This window comes from Sceloporus occidentalis, unplaced genomic scaffold (genome assembly GCF_023333645.1).
Source record: "Sceloporus occidentalis isolate IW3139 unplaced genomic scaffold, rSceOcc1.0.p SCAF_113, whole genome shotgun sequence".
Classification (NCBI taxonomy): Eukaryota; Metazoa; Chordata; class Lepidosauria; order Squamata; family Phrynosomatidae; genus Sceloporus; species Sceloporus occidentalis.
Window position 1 is genome coordinate 142,744 of NW_028317093.1, and position 16,720 is coordinate 159,463.

A 16,720-nucleotide genomic window follows, 5' to 3' on the forward strand; every position below is an offset into this window, starting at 1 on the left:
TTATTTTGAGATTTGTTGTGTTGCTGGAGTCTTTCATGTAGTGAGAATGTGGTAGGTACGTGGAAATGCCTCCCAGTAAAGATTAATACATTGAAGAAATGTAAACTCGGATAGGCAGGGGCACAGGGGGGCCATGTTGTGCTGTAGTTACATATACTTTTTAGTGTAGGTGGATAGGCGAAAGGCTTAAAATAGACGATGCGTGTAGGACTTGGTTCTGTCCGTCTCCTCCTGCGTTATACGGGCCTAGCCTTCATTTCTGAATATTTGAATGAGTAATGAAAGCCTTTAGCTTGTACCCAGTCGATGCCGTGGGTGTAGCTGCTGTGCTGCCCCTGCAGATACCGTCCGTTCAGGTTTGAGTGATGGCAGCTGTTATACCACCAGCCTCCGTAATACGTATTCGCACGTTTGCCTGGACTGGAATCTCTGTCCTTGGTGGAGAAGGGCATGTCGGCATGAACATCCAGGGAGTTTCCTAAAGCAGGTAAAACAAAACCATTTAACCAGGTGCTGGAACCAAAGAATATCATCATCCGGAGATCAATGATCTTGGGGAAGATACATGAGGGATTCCCGTAAAACAGATGCAGCGCATCATTTATTCTCCTACAGCGATGGAGACACCCACTTGAAGGTCGCCATTGTAGGAGATCATGATATTTACCTAAAGCAAGTGTTTGAATTAAGGTGCGACCTGCTTTATGGCAGCGCATGTCCTTAAATGCCTGGCCGTGGCGTACCTGCGTTACCTGTAGCGCTGGGCCGGGCGATGCCTGCGTTACCCATGGTGTTATACCGGGCCGTAGCGTTCCTGCGTTGCCCATGGTGTTATACCGGGCCATGGTGTTATACGGGCTGTGGCGTACCTGCGTTACCCGTGGTGTTATACCGGGCCATGCTGTACCTGCGTTACCCATGGTGTTATACAGGGCTGTGGCGTACCTGCGTTACCCGTGGTGTTATACAGGGCCGTGCCGTACCTGCGTTACCCGTGGTGTTATACAGGGCCGTGCCGTACCTGCGTTACCCGTGGTGTTATACAGGGTCGTGCCATACCTGCGTTACCCGTGGTGTAAGCTCCTAATAGCAATTTGTAATGTTCAGACTCTCCTAAAATTTTGAAAGACGCGTATTTGGCAAAATATTTTTTCGCTTCAAAGTCCTGTAGGTCGATGCGTAATTCCCACGTGCCTGAAAAAAAGGTGGAAACGGGAGCCGTGTTAAAATAAGCTACTAAAAAAAATATAACTGATGTATATTAAAGCATATTTTGTCTGTGAATAGGTAATTGAGCCGACATCTATCCGTTAAACGGGAGAGCCCGGGAAATGTACAGAACGCTTCAGGTGCCAAAAACGAGATGTACAGAAGAAATCATAGGCCTAAAATTTTATGTAAAAAGATCACCTGGTCAGCATATGAAGATTATCATTTCCCAACCAAAACTCGTTCAAAGTGCTGCCAAACCCCATCTTATAGGAATACCAGTCCCCGAAAAAATCCACCGAGCTGTCCCACCGTCTCTGGAAAACCTGCACAAAATAAAAAAACAAAACACTGAGATCAGACATCCCCCGTTTATAAATACATTCATTAACATGCCAACCGGAAAAGCAATACGGTATATATTTTTTTACTTTAATTATTTTTTCCCCCAAGTATCTTGAAAACTGTCATGAAAAAAATTTTTTTTTAATCACCGACAATGACCATTGTAGAACCAGATTTATTATTTTTTTTTTATTTTTGTGCTAAAACATTTTTCTCCCCTATATATACATATATTCCTAGAGGGAATTGTCTATCTTCAAAGAAGGATGGACATATAGATATAAGTATAACTATTTCTTGGCTTTTATCACTTTCCTTTTTTTTTTTTTTTTACATCACAATTGTGTTTTTGGGGGGGGTCACATATTGACGATTTATTATACAAATATGTTTTATATCTATATGATATTTGACACACTTCATATATTAAATAGAATATATTTATTAATATATATTACATTATAATATTATATTTATTAAATACGTTAAATTTTCGTACTGATTATATACCATTGTGAGATTTTTATGAATGAAGAGCATTGGATCAAACGGTAAATGGAATATATATTGTAAAGATATTTTCTACATATTTCATCTTCCCTGCTGAGCACTTACGATCCAGCCTCCGCCGTCGGTGTGCATATCACACAACACCTTCAGGGGCCGGTTGCCATCCGGGTATATTGCGTACCAGTCGCTTAGAACGCTTCCCTGATCCAGAACCTCCTTACAGTTCCTCGGAGCTAAAAGCGAGAATTAAAAACACAATACGTCAAATAGTTGCATTTATTTGGATTCAAACCCAATAAGTAAGCAATAATAACGGTGAGTTTGCTGTATAACAGGAAGAATATAGAATACAGAGGTAATAAGTACGTTACGTGGATTCATCCAATAAACAATAAAATAACGATAAAACGGATCCAATGAACGGGCATTAAAACACTCTGATTGTCTGGTTGTGTTAGTGTGAGTGCCTGGGTGTGTGTGCTTTAGTAAAAAGATTGTGAGGAGAACCGGTGTGTCCCAAAAATAGTGTGTGCTAAATAAGGAAATCTCTAAAAATACTTCCCTTTTGTTTTCTCACAGCTGCCTCCTTAAAAACAACTCTCTCCAGGTGTTGTAAAGTATAGGTTCAATTTCAATAGGGGGCGCTCATGTAAGAAAAACAAACGAAACAACAATAGTGTAGACCGTTCAGACGATACGGTGTTAATTATATTGCGTTAGTTGCACTCACAACAGTGCTGAAGATTTGTGTCTGTTTCTCATTCCCGTCTCATAGCAGCTCGTGAAAAAGGTAGTAAATGGTTGCACTCACGGAATCCAATGCACATACAATTATGTGCAAGGTGCACTCAGGGAGGGGGGGTAGGGGAAGCCCACGGTGTCCAGGATCCCTTCTCCAAATGTCGTGGAATTTCAGGTCCAATCCCCCGAACGCTGTGATACAGTGCGGCAACTTCTTCCAGCCAGGGAGCGGGAAAACCACCCCCAGAGAATAAACAACTGCTGCTTATATTTAAAAATATAGATTTATTATGGGAATATCCCTTTTATTTAAATTTTAAAAAAGTACTTTAAGATATATAAAATATAAATCTGTAAAATTCAAACGATTAAGTGAAATAAAAAGTCTTTCCTCAACGCGTTTCGGCTTTAATGGCTTCCTCAGGAAAAAAGTATTTGATCGCTTCTTCCACTCTTTTTATGTGTTAATTCGTTGTATTTTCTTCCATGTACGCTAGATGGCGGTGCAACGTTGTGTCCCAGAACATGAGGACGTGTTGTACGCACATGTACACTAGGTGGCGCTGTTACGTCATTCCACAATACGTGAGGACGTATTGGAGGCTGGATGTGCGTACTGGCGTCATTCTGTTTATACGCGTCCCCATAGAAACGGCTTCTCCTTCTCCGTAGGGCTGTCTCTTTTCTTGGTGTTGCATCGGGTCCTAGTGTCCTGCTGTGCTGTGAAGTGCAGATGTTAAGCAATGACATTTGAAGACGGATTAACATGAAGGTAGTATAAACGCTATAGGATGTAAACGTTTAAGTATTTGATTGCATGAATGAGAAAACATTAAACGTGGATATATGAACTATAACTAAACATACTATGGGTTTTGTTTATACATAAATGTCTATATGAATCCAGGGAAAAGAGAGCAATAAGGGTGGAAAAGTGCCAAACAATAATACAAAATACGAAATATTGGAATTATGTATAATACAAATAATACATATACAATGTCTATTCCCATGATTCAAAATTGATTAATTGAGAAAACAGGACATGAATTACAGTATCGCGGGACACCGTGTTTAATGCTTGAATTCTTAATGTTCCCAAGATGTTCCTAAATTCTTCCTTTAAGTGGTCTGATTGTTCTTCCCCCATACTGTGCACCACATGGACATTGTAATAAATAAATTACAAATTTGGTGGTGCAGGTGATGAATTTCTTAATTTCGTATGTAGTCCCTGTCCTATTACTGATAAAACTGTTCGTTTTCCTTGGTAGGTAGGTGCACATCTTGCACCTACCGCATGGGAAAAAAACAATGGGTTTCTTGCCCAGAAAGGTATTGTGACAGCCCCGGGTTAATCGGTACCGTCTGTAATAATTATTACAGACGGTACCGATTAACCCGGGGCCGTCACACCCGGGGCCGTCACAGGTATTAAAATTAATTTCTGTTTTCTTTGTTGGGAGGAAAATGTTTTTCAAATTATTTGTGTTTTTTTGTATATGATTTGAGGTTTTTCCAGTAAGAGGGGACCTAAAATGTCATCGCTCTTCAGGACATGCCAGTGTTTCCGCAATATCTTTTTAATGTGGTGAGCCTTAGTATTATATTCCTTAATGAATGAAAAACTTAAATCTTTCTTGTTCATATTATGTTTGGGCTTTCCTTTTAGTAGATGAGATCTATCCATTTGTTCCACTTTCTGTTGACTTCTCGCTAATAACTCTATTGGATAGTGTTTCTCCCTAAATTTACTTTTAATATCTGTGGTGTGTTTAATAAAGTCCTGGTCCCGTGTACAGTTCCTCCTTATTCTCATCATCTGTGCCGTGGGGATGTTATCTAACCATGCTGGGTAATGACAGCTTGTGTAATCAATGAAACCATTGGCATCGGTAGCATTTTTATAATTTCTGGAGCATTGCCTTCTGTGAATAGTTCCACATCCAAGAATTCAACACTTTGCTTTAGTATGTTGAAAGTAAATTTTAGGTTGTATTGGTTCTAGTTGATGTATTCTATAAATTGATGTAATTTATCCAGTGTTCCCCTCCATATAATTAACACATCATCGATATATATCTCTTCCACAGCACCAGGTCTGCTTCAAATGGATTGTTGTGCCATATCTGTTCTGCTTCCCATTCGGCTACGAAAAGGTTGGCGTAACTCGGCACGAGCCTGGCTGTCCCGCATGAATGGCGGTAAAACTGGTGTTCACACCAGAAATAGTTATATTTCAAAATAAAATCCTTCCGATGTGTTGCATGTTATCTCCATGTTTAATGCTATCTCAATGAGTAGTGTTATGTCCATGTTTAATGCTATGTCCATATTTAATGTTATCTCTATGTGTAATGTGTGACAGTGTAAACCCCAGGGAGATGCTTAGTGTGGCATTTGGGTACAGGTGCTATCCAGATCGTAAATATGGGTCCCTGGGGTGGAGCAATTGGAGAGCAGGGTGGGCCAATGCTCCGTTTCCCCATGCTGTGGAAATGCCATGCCGAGTTTTCCAGTAGGCAAGAAATCTGCAGGATCCGGTCCGGGATTCCAATGGGGCCGGCATTAGGCACAGGTGCTGGACATTAAAAACCCCTGGAGCTTGATACTCAGAGAGACTGTTGGGGGAAGAGGAAGTTCCCTGTGCTCCCAGGGCAACGAGAGGCCCTGAAGAAGACAGTCCCTGAGCCAAGTGAGGCAATACCTGCCTGGACGTTTTGTGTGTTGTCTAGGGGAGGTTTTCCAGAGCCTGGCGTAGCTGGGTCTGGCTGGGAGGTTGAGGTAGTGGGTGATTAGGCTGGTCAGTCTGCACCAGCATAGTTCAGTTAGAGAGGGCTCCAATAGGGAGCTAGGTTTTCTTTTGCGGGTTTCACAGATATGCAATACTTTTATCCAGCAAAAAGAAACTTCACGTCCGGATCATCAATAAGTCGTCACAAACACATCAAGGCCATCCTCCATAAGCATATGTATTTCAGCCAGCAATACACAAGGGCACATACCGTGCAACAGTCAAACAGCGGTTTTTGGGGTTTAAGCGGTTAAAATAAGGAGGAAAAAAAAAGAAAAAAAAACAAACAAAAAAATGAGCTGCTGTTCCTGGCTCTAATTGCCCTAGAGGACTGTGCTTAGGACCCCTAAAAGTGACATGTATGGCCCTCATGCTATAGGGTTTGTCACATATGGTGGAGGATGCGGGCAAAGCACTGCTATGGTCTGTGGGCAGAAAGCAGGAACCAACAAAAAAAAAATGAGCTGCTGTTCCTGGCTCTAATTGCCCTAGAGGACTGTGCTTAGGACCCCTAAAAGTGACATGTATGGCCCTCATGCTATAGGGTTTGTCACATATGGTGGAGGATGCGGGCAAAGCACTGCTATGGTCTGTGGGCAGAAAGCAGGAACCAACAAAAAAAAATGAGCTGCTGTTCCTGGCTCTAATTGCCCTAGAGGACTGTGCTTAGGACCCCTAAAAGTGACATGTATGGCCCTCATGCTATAGGGTTTGTCACATATGGTGGAGGATGCGGGCAAAGCACTGCTATGGTCTGTGGGCAGAAAGCAGGAACCAAAAAAAAAAACGAAAAAAAAATAAAAAACACGCCTTATTTTTAACCGCTTAATCCCCAAAAACCACTGTTTGACTGTTGCATGGTATGTGCCCTTGTGTATTGCTGGCTGAAATACATATGCTTATGGAGGATGGCCTTGATGTGTTTGTGACGACTTATTGATGATCAGGACGTGAAGTTTCTTTTTGCTGGATAAAAGTATTGCATATCTGTGAAACCTGCAAAAGAAAACCTAGCTCCCAATTGGAGCCCTCTCTAACTGAACTATGCTGGTCCAGACTGACCAGCCTAATCACCCACTACCTCAACCTCCCAGCCAGACCCAGCTACGCCAGGCTCTGGAAAACCTCCCCCAGACAACACACAAAACGTCCAGGCAGGTATTGCCTCACTTGGCTCAGGGATTGTCTTCTTCAGGGCCTCTCCTTGCCCTAGGAGCACAGGGAACTACCTCTTCCCCCAACAGTCTCTCTGAGTGTCCAGCTCCAGGGGCTTTTAATGTCCAGCACCTGTGCCTGATGCCGGCCCCATAGGAATCCCGGACCGGATCCTGCAGATTTCTTGCCTCCTGGAAAACTCGGCATGGAATTTCCACAGCATGGGGAAACGGAGCATTGGCCCACCCTGCTCTCCAATTGCTCCACCCCAGGGACCCATATTTACAATCTGGATAGCACCTGTACCCAAATGCCACACTAAGCATCTCCCTGGGGTTTACACTGTCACAAATGCTATGTCCATGTTTAATGCTTTATCCATGTATAAGGCAGTGTCAATGTTTAATGGTATCTCCATGTTTAATGTTATCTCTATGTGCAATGCTATGTCCATGTTTAATGCTATTGTCAGGAACCACTTTTTCTCTGCCTGAACCATGGCTTTTTTTATACCTGTGGTGTTTAAATCCGCTACCACTAGTGGCCGCCCTCTGGAGCACTCAGAACTCAGGTGTGCCTTGTTACCTGGGTTGAGCCCTAGCCAATACATCCAGCTGGGCCTTGTTACCTGTGATTACCCTGCCTTTATGAACCTGCCCTGCACTTCAGTCAGGGCCTTTGTATTGAAGTCTATGGATCTTCCTGCTGTGGCTCGGCACCTGTACTGTTCCTGGTTCCCTGCTTTGTGTCCTGATCAAGCGGACTCCCTGCTGTGTGTCCTGATCAAGCGGACTCCCTGCTGTGTGTCCTGATCAAGCGGACTCCCTGCTGTGTGTCCTGATCAAGCGGACTCCCTGCTGTGTGTCCTGATCAAGCGGACTCCCTGCTGTGTGTCCTGATCAAGCGGACTCCCTGCTGTGTGTCCTGATCAAGCGGACTCCCTGCTTTGCGTCCTTCCAAGCAGACTCCCTGCTTTGCGTCCCCATGAAGACCATTCACCTACATCTGTTACATCACCTGAGAAATCCAACAAGCCTGTTACCAGTATGAAAAAGGAATCTTCTAGGAAACGTGAACCCCTTACCACAACCGAATTGCAACAAAGGCGTGATGATGAGGCTTGCTTTTACTGTGGCAAAAAGGGACACTGGATCACCCAATGTCCTCTGAAACCTCCCAAACCCTCTGTACTGATTGAACAGTCTACGTCACAAGCACAGAGCTCTCCTAAAAGGGGAAGTAGCTTTATTCCCCAGGACAGTGAACCCATGGAGTATATACCACCCCTGGTGATTCCTGATGCTTCTCAAACTCCAGTGGATGTCCAGCTGAAGCCTGATGACTGTTCTGTGATGGAATGCAGCTTCTGTGATTCTACAGTCTGTGGCAGTGTGGGTTGCTCCCATATGGATGAACTTCCTATTGCTTTCTGTTCAGCCATGATTGCAACTCCTATCACTCTTACCTCAGCAAAGTGTGATGCACCATAGACTACCATAGCCCCTAATATCTCCTCTGGACTGATAGCAAAGATGCATGACCCTATTCCATCTCTGAGGAGGAAGGGGCCTTCCATCAGTGCTTCCCATACCAAGTCTGCTTCTCCTGTTTTGAACCAGTGCAGTTCTGGTACTACCCCCCTGCCCCCAGTAGTGCCCTGGGTACAGGGCAGCTATGTGACCCCTGGTACATGGAAAGAGAAAGCACTGAATCATACCTTCTCATCAACTTCTTCAGCATCCAGTCCTAATTTGGCCTATGATTGCACCACAGATAACCTTTCCTTTGATTGTGTTATTACCTCTAATGGCAATATAATCAGAAATGAAGACCTGGAGATCTGTGAACAAGCTTTACCAGGGGCTGCTGTGGGTCATCCTCTCTTGCTACACCACTACTCTGCCTACAGAACAATACCAGAATCTGAGGCAACTGGTTCGACAGTCACTATGGCAGAGGGCTGTTATATGCCGGGGTCAGTGTCTTCCAAGCTCCGAACAAAAGATTAGAGACCAGCGGGAACTACGCATGTCATTCCTGGGACAGCAACCCCAGGAGCAATGGGTATCCGAATTGGACAAGCTGGTCCAACAGGAGGTAGAGCTGGAAAATTACTATAGGGCTCTGCAGTGGTATACAGAGAAGAATGTTCTCCAGAGGGCTATGACTTTGGTGGCCCAGGATTATTATGGGATAGTCTTCAGGATCCGGACTTCGGAAGTACAGCGGAGTGGCGGATTCAGAAGATGCCCTAACCCCAGCTGAAGCGCTGGCAACAGGGCAGGGCATCGCTGGCCTCTGCCCAGCACACACCAAAGCTGCAGGAATTCAGGGAGATACAGCGGCCGACCCGCCTCAGCAGCAGAAGCAGGGAGGTGGAACAGCCGGTCCATCTCCCCAGCGGCAGAACCTAATTCCGGGACAGGAGGAACCTGACCTCCCTCCTCAACGGCAGCAGGAGCACCAGGGAGGGGATGCAGGAGACATAACTCCCCAGCGGTACCCGGAAGATGGCGCAGCCGGCCCATCTCCCCAGCAGCAGCAGGAGCAACAATTTTGGGAGGGCATTGATGGGCCAAATGAACTGACTGACTACGGAGTCAACCCGTTTGGGGTTTCCTCCTGTGTCAGTCCAATTTGGAGGGGGGAGAATTGTGACGGAACCCTCAATCACTGGGACCACTGGAGAGGCCTAACTGCCAGCCTCCTCCCTATTGACTATGGGCCCTGGGTTTGTAAAGACTTTTGTGGCTACCCCCAGCAGTATCATCTCATCACTGGCTGAGGGGATTATCTCCAGCATACAGCCAGGATCTGCAACCAGGGAGTGACTGCCATTGTTTCAGTTTAATGTTGTATAAATCAGTCCCCCGCCCCCCATTGTATTGTTAATCTCGTTACTGCCCCTGTTGTCTCTGGGAGGCAGATTAAGGGGGGCAGTTTGTGTCCCAATATCTTATTTTATGTAAATGTGTGTTTTGATGGATATATCCAGCCCTGTGTGTCCGAAATAAATCAGTCTTCGTTTGGTTTTACCCTACACTGAGTCTCGGCTAGTGACTGGGGAACCGGGGAAAGTGTGTTGTCCCAGGCTAAGGGAGCACAAGACAGCGGAGGTAGTCGGTCGGACTAGACAGCTCCGTGACAAATGCTATGTCCATGCTTAATGCTATGTCATTGTGTAATGCAATGTCCATGTTTAATGTTATCTCTATGTGTAATGCTATGTCCATGTGTATCATTATCTCCATGTTTAACGCTACTCCCATGTGTAATGCTCTGTCCATGTTTAATGCTATGTCCATGTTTAATGCAATGTCTATTTTTAATTCGATGTCCGTTTATATTGAACTGATGATGTTAAGGCAGTCTATTAAAGGGAAAGAGCTTGCGGTGGAGGCATAATCATCCACCGAAGCTTTGTGCTTCCGTGTTGTCAATTACGTTTTGCCTTTTCTTTTCTACAGGTATAAATACACAGTTAACCTCTTAGTGTCCAGAGGGAAGGACAATCTTTCAAGCCATGGTTCCCCAGAGGTTTCCACCCTTAGGTGGTTTTTCCTCTCCTGCGTGCTGAAAGGTGACTCTTCGTGAGTCTCGAGGTTGCTTTCAGGCCTAATTAATTGGACTATTAATTTTGTAATTAATAATAAATAAATTAAATTACCATCAGTTTCTGTTGTGTTTTTTTATACTATTGACTAAAAGTAGGTGTAACCATATGTAATAACAAAAATGAATGGAGTTTATCCAGACCAATGGTTCGGCCCAACCAGTGTGTATGCTAAAGAGCTGCAGGGCTGGCTTCCTCAGGGCCCTTTGCCAGGTATTTCATGCTTTATTAAAAAACACCAATCCACAGGTGTACAAAAAGGACAATGTATGAATTTAAAAGGTTACAAATTTGCATCAGTGCGTCTCATGTTTAGACGTCACTTACATCTTCACACACATCATAGTTAAACATTTAGAATGAGTAATGTTATACAAAATACTAAAACCCCATATTTTTCATATATATCTAAACCCTCACTAAATCAGTTAAATTGACAGAACATACCCCCAACAACAATTCAGGTGTCCAGATTGTATATGCATTTCGAGCATTTTAATTGGGCTTATAAGGTGTATATTGCTGTTTTGGAACTGTTTTTTTTTACATTTAGTATGTTGGGTTTGTAACTGGAAATTTTAAACAAAGAAGCCATGAACACCACCCAATCTAGGATATGTCACTAGTGGTTTCAGGACACAGTCCAAGCAGACATTTGGCCACCAATCACTGCCGAAATTAGCTATAGAAATACTTTGTTGAATTTTTTTTCACCAACGCTTCTGTGTTTTTTAGAATTTTTTTGGCACAGGTTATGTGTTATGGCAGAGAAATCCAGTATGTGTTTTTTAGATTATGGAAATACCCTACATGCATAGGTTTTTTTACATTATTTTTTTTTTTTAACTTGTCTGGAACAAACTTTTTGATATAGGTCATGTGCCATCAAAATACCCTACATTTTCATCTTGTTTTACTAAGTTGCAGCAATCCTACGTTTTTTTTGTTTTTTTTTATCTCAATTCAAATCTCCATTTATTCAAGGTATGCGTAAAGACAAGTTATAGTGTGTACATAAGAGGAATGAGAGACACCTCCCACGTTTGCACAGTAAAACAACGGTCCGCTAAAACAAATCGGTAAGCATACCAGGTTCCGAAAGACTCTAGAATGAACAGTGAACAAGACCAGATACGGAGAGGAGATCAACATACTGTGATCGTGTCAGAAAATACAGTATTACAAAAATACAGAAGTATTAATAAAAAATAAACATAACTAAAACAGAATCAAAACACTCCAGGATGTCATTGCAATCTTACTGTTAAAGCAAAAGCAGAACGATATATATATATATTATTGAACATTTCCAATTCCCTATTTTTGTATGATACAGAGACCTGGTAGAGAGGGACAGGAAGGGCAGTGGTACCTAAGGAGTCTGTCCTAATACCTTTTTTTATAGCAGACTTTTTGTGCGTTTGGTGGGGGGATTGTACAAGGAAAATGCCATTTTTGTCTTTGGATCAGAGGATGTTTCTCAAAATCTTTAGCTGGAACTGTAGAAAAGTGTAATTCTTTCCAGTTCCAAATTTATCTTAAAGTACCTATGTATTAAACACGGAAACTTGGGTCAGGTAGATCACAACTTTTGTATACCATGTTGTGGTCTTGCCTAACACTAGGTAGGGATGTTGACTTTGATCAGAAAGGTATACCCCACCACGTTTTATTGTTATTGATAATGCACTGTGGTTTTGGGAACTGTGCATCACCCTTACCTCTGACATGTACCAGCACCAAACTTTCATTGTGTATGGAGGAGAGAACATACTCTACATGTCTTCACAGAGCACTTTTGTTTTGGGTACACCAATTGGTGGATGGAAGCTTTTTAGGCTGGGGTGTCATATATATATAAAAAAAAATTAAACAACTCCGGGCTGGTATCGGAATTATCTACCTGGATACCAAAGGTACATACATTTCTAGTTTCCTATTTTTCCTTCTTGCTACATAACCCTGCACCCACTGATCTTTATACTTTTTTAACCTGGTCCATGCTATAAGCACATAAGCTTTCTAGACCTCAGAGGTCTTTTCGTCACCATTTCTTCTGTAGGAGAGACCTCTGATGTCCAAACATACACCTTTCAATAGAAATCATACAACGTATGCAGTTAAGTGTCCATTTTGCTTGTGGAGCTCAGTAAGAACAATACCAAGACTTTGCTACACTTTTAATTTTATTTCAAATATTTTAAATACACGATGGATACTTAACATAGACACAACTGTACAATGGAACTGACAACATGTTTATATTGTTTTAAAGATACAACACCTGGCTTCTTCAAAATATACTTTATTCATTAATTCAATCTGAATCCCGTTATGAGCGATGTATTCCTGGTTTTCATCACATTGGTTACAGATCTTCAATTTTATCTGGCAAGTGGGTCCAATACAAAAGCCCGACAAATGGAGATATTATTATATTGTGGAGCCTTGAACAAGTTTTCTAGTGTGAACTCTTAATTCAACTCTTTCTTATTCATTTATTGAATATCAATGCACTTATTTCACTTTTTTCAATTGTTTTTTTTTTCTCTCTAATTAATGATATAATTCATTATGTTTACTATGTTTTCGACATGGTAAGACGTGGTAAGTGGTAACTAGGTACCGGATAATTTGAGTTCCTCTAGACATATATACAGTGCACGCCGTCCCAGTGTCCTTAAACAGTTTGGTGGTTTCATGGTAACGTGAAAGTGGCCATACCAAGTCAGGACTCTAGGAACGGAGCTTAGAATCATGTTGATGCATTGTCATCTTTAAAGAGTTTCTTCTGAATCAATGTCATCGGGAAGGTTCATACAGGTTATCAGAGAAATATAGAGAAGAGCATCTCTGGATAGCTTCATCCTACTGATGGGAATCTCCGAGCGTGGTTTCTCCTTCTCTGTAACATAAGTTACATGCACCGGGCCTTTGAAGTCAGTTGTGGAGATGTTGTCATGTGTGTTCCGATTCATGTTGACACTTGAGTACTTCTGCGTACTCTTTGTAAGAGGAGTCACAGCCACCCCAACGCCTGTGCGAAGGACAAAGAACCATTTAAACAAGTGATATTCATAAACTGAATCGCAAATCTGATGTCATAATCCAACTCCATGAGTAAAATGACTACATTAAACTTATTGCACGGCTTAGGGACAGCATTAGAACTCTTTGCTGTGTGATATACATGTATGTTGTGCGGATATATATATAGGCAATAAAGCTTGCTAAAATTGTATGTAAATACCCTTCTGCCCTCAAGCGTTACCTGCAAGAGGAGTCCAGACCGCCCAGTATAGGGTTATAGATTTCCACATATCAACACAACTATTTCCAAAGTCGGCAGAAAGGTCGCTTCCTGCCATATACGTGCCAGCCTTCCTACCGCCTGACACATCGCATCTCTCCCCTTCTTCGCAGCACGGGCTGAACGATGACAAGCGCAGCGCACATACGAGGTTCTCTTCCTGGGTACAAATAAAATCTTAGCTGCCATTGGCTGCACTGTTCAGCTCTGGAGTTATTTTTGTATGATTGGTCAATACATAACAACTCCCCTGCAATGCATGTGTTCTTCCTGTGTGTAAGTGTAAAGTGTCAGAGAAATGTATGCCCCAGGGGTATCCTAATCTCATTCTATTGGTGAGATTATTTCAAGTGTCACAAATCAGGGATTTGTATTGTTAAAGTGATGCTAAAAGGAAATTTGGGGCTTTAGTCATGATTTTGGCCATCTTGCCTTTGCTAAGGTCACAGACTCCAGCTTTTACTGACTATATCTCCCCAAATTAACTGGATCAAAAAAAACACCCATAAAAACTTCCTATTGCACAGGATGGTGAGTGTGTGGCTTTGTAAACCAGTGGCCCTCCGGGAATTTGCCTCGTATGCCAGATGACCAGTCCAGGCCTAGGTCTACTTCTTAAAGGGAGCTAGAACACATTTACAGAAGGGGGTACATAGAAAACTAATACAAGTCACATAGAAAGGATCCAGTTGTTAAAGAGGAAGAGAGATAAAGGGGAGAAGAGAGAGCAGGAGAGATAAACTGAAAGGGGGAGAGAGATGTGGACAAAGGGTGAGGTATACAAAAAGAGGAAGTGGAGAAAGAGGAAGAGATGTATATAGATGGGAGATGTGAAAACGGAGAGAAAGAGAAGGAGAGATAGGGAGAAAAGCAAGAGATAAACAAATGGGAGAGATAATGAGAAAGGGGAGGATCAAAGAGGCGTCTGTCTTCTTATTTATATTTATAAATACTCCAAGCTCCAGCTCTTCCATTTTGTAACGGAGAAGGACTGGAAACATAGGCGCCATCAACGCAGGAGGGGGTGGCGGTTCATGTGTACGATGGGCTCACATGAGTCTGCCCACGAGGCGGCAACAAAATGAGGTTTTGCCTAAGGTGGCTAAAACCCTTGCCCCAGCCCCAGGCATATTAAAGTAACCTTCACGACAATGGCTGCTTAGCTATGATTTTCGTTTTTCTCATGTACTGTAACCACTCACATTATATATTGGGGGGGTTCAGGACAAGAAAATATAAGAGTCCATTATTTTGATCATATCATATGATGTATTAAAAATATATATATAGTAAAAATTGAAAATGCTTTTTACTACAAGAACTAATGAAAATACCTGCTAAATAGATTTTAAAATTTGCCCTGAGTTTAGAAATACCCAATGTTTTTGTATTTTTGCAAGTTATAGGGCAATAAGTACAAGTAGCATATTACTATTTTTAGTAAAATGTCCCCTTAAGTTCTACACTATTCACATACTATCCAACATGTGATCCATGTTGGAATCTTGGACCCAGACTCGCATAGCTTTCTACCATTTTGTTGGTTGCATGTAGTTGCTGGTATGTTTTCAAAATCCAGGCCAATCTTCTGCCCCAATTCTCATGTTTGCAGGTGAACTAAAAGCCTGTGTGATACCTAAAACAAAGTCCACGTTAGTGACCCATTTCAATATAAATGTTTATATTAATGTATTTGCTAAGAACAAGACATAATTTATTATTCAGAAAAGAAACTCTCATTGCCAATATAGCTAACTTAAAGATGTGTGTAACATGTAACACTGAAGTTTTATTTGATAAAGAAGGAATGGCCATTTGAAGTCACTGTGCTTAGTCGAGTTTTAGCTGATTGTTAAGATAAACCAACTCTGAATTCATACTTCTCTCTATGTAAAACAAGCGGATTGAGAGTATCTTTTTAAGCATGTTTGCAGGGATCAGTTGAACATCAGATAATCACTTGTAAATTCCTGGTGGATACTGTGATGTTCTTGTACTCAACGTGTAGCTCTAAACTAAGCAAATGTACTAAAAGTTGCAAACATACTGTATGTCAAAAAAATTAAAAAAATCTGCTTCATAGGTAGTTTAAAATAACGCATTTTGACACATTTGTGTCTACAGTGCATTACTCCAGTTACCCAGGAACGCAAATCAAAAACTCTGTAATGGCATTAAATGTATCAGTAAATCAGACTAAAGCTTCCAGGGATAGTGATAAAAATCTTTATCATACCCTTTGTAAGATTCTAGTACTGGTTGTTTTTCATACCCTCTTTATAAAAGCCTTGCTATATGGAAAACAATTGAATAATAACATCTTGGTGATACTTACATTACATTCTTGGATATACACTATATGGACAAAAGTATTGGGACACATGACCATTACACCAACAGGGACTTTTATGACATCGCATTCTAAATACATAGACATTAATATGTAGTTGGACTCTCCTTTGCAGCTATAACAGCTTCTTCTCTTATGGGAAGGCTTTCCACAAGATTTTGGAGAGTTTCTGTTGGAATTTCTGCCCATTTATCCAGTAGAGCGTTTGTGAGGTCAGGCACTGATGTTGGACGAGAAGGACAGACTCACAATCTCCATTCCAGTTCATCCCAAAGGTGTTTGATGGGGTTGAGGTCAGGGCTTTGTGCGGGTCAGTCAACTTCTTCCACACTAAACCCATTTTTATGGACCTTGCTTTGTGCACTGGGCACAGTCAAACTGGGATAGGAAAGGGCCTTCCCAGGGGCATAACTAGAAACCACGGGGCACTGGTGCAGGCCCCCCAACTGCAACAACTAGTCTGTGCCTTCCCCTTACCCTCCCTTCCAACATATGTAAACACACTTACACAAATTACAGACACTTACTCATACTCACTGACACACACTCCATCTCACCCCACTTACGCAATTACTCATCCATGCTCGCACACACAAGTATACATCTATGCTCACATACACACACACACACAAGAACACATCCATGCTTTCACACACAAGTACACATCCATGATCACACACACCTACAAGTTAA

At 42.1% G+C, this 16,720-nt stretch overlaps 1 protein-coding gene across 1 annotated transcript; it reads right to left on the reverse strand.

The window, feature by feature from the left end:
- Positions 1-236: 236 nt before the first annotated feature.
- Positions 237-15,173, reverse strand: LOC149282505 (ficolin-1-like). Its single transcript, XM_089498095.1, has 6 exons — positions 15,155-15,173; positions 13,240-13,404; positions 2,170-2,297; positions 1,411-1,535; positions 1,060-1,199; positions 237-478 (listed from the first exon to the last, which is right to left on the reverse strand). The coding sequence occupies exons 1-6, from the start codon at positions 15,171-15,173 to the stop codon at positions 237-239; spliced, it is 819 nt and encodes a 272-aa protein (XP_089354221.1).
- Positions 15,174-16,720: the final 1,547 nt, after the last annotated feature.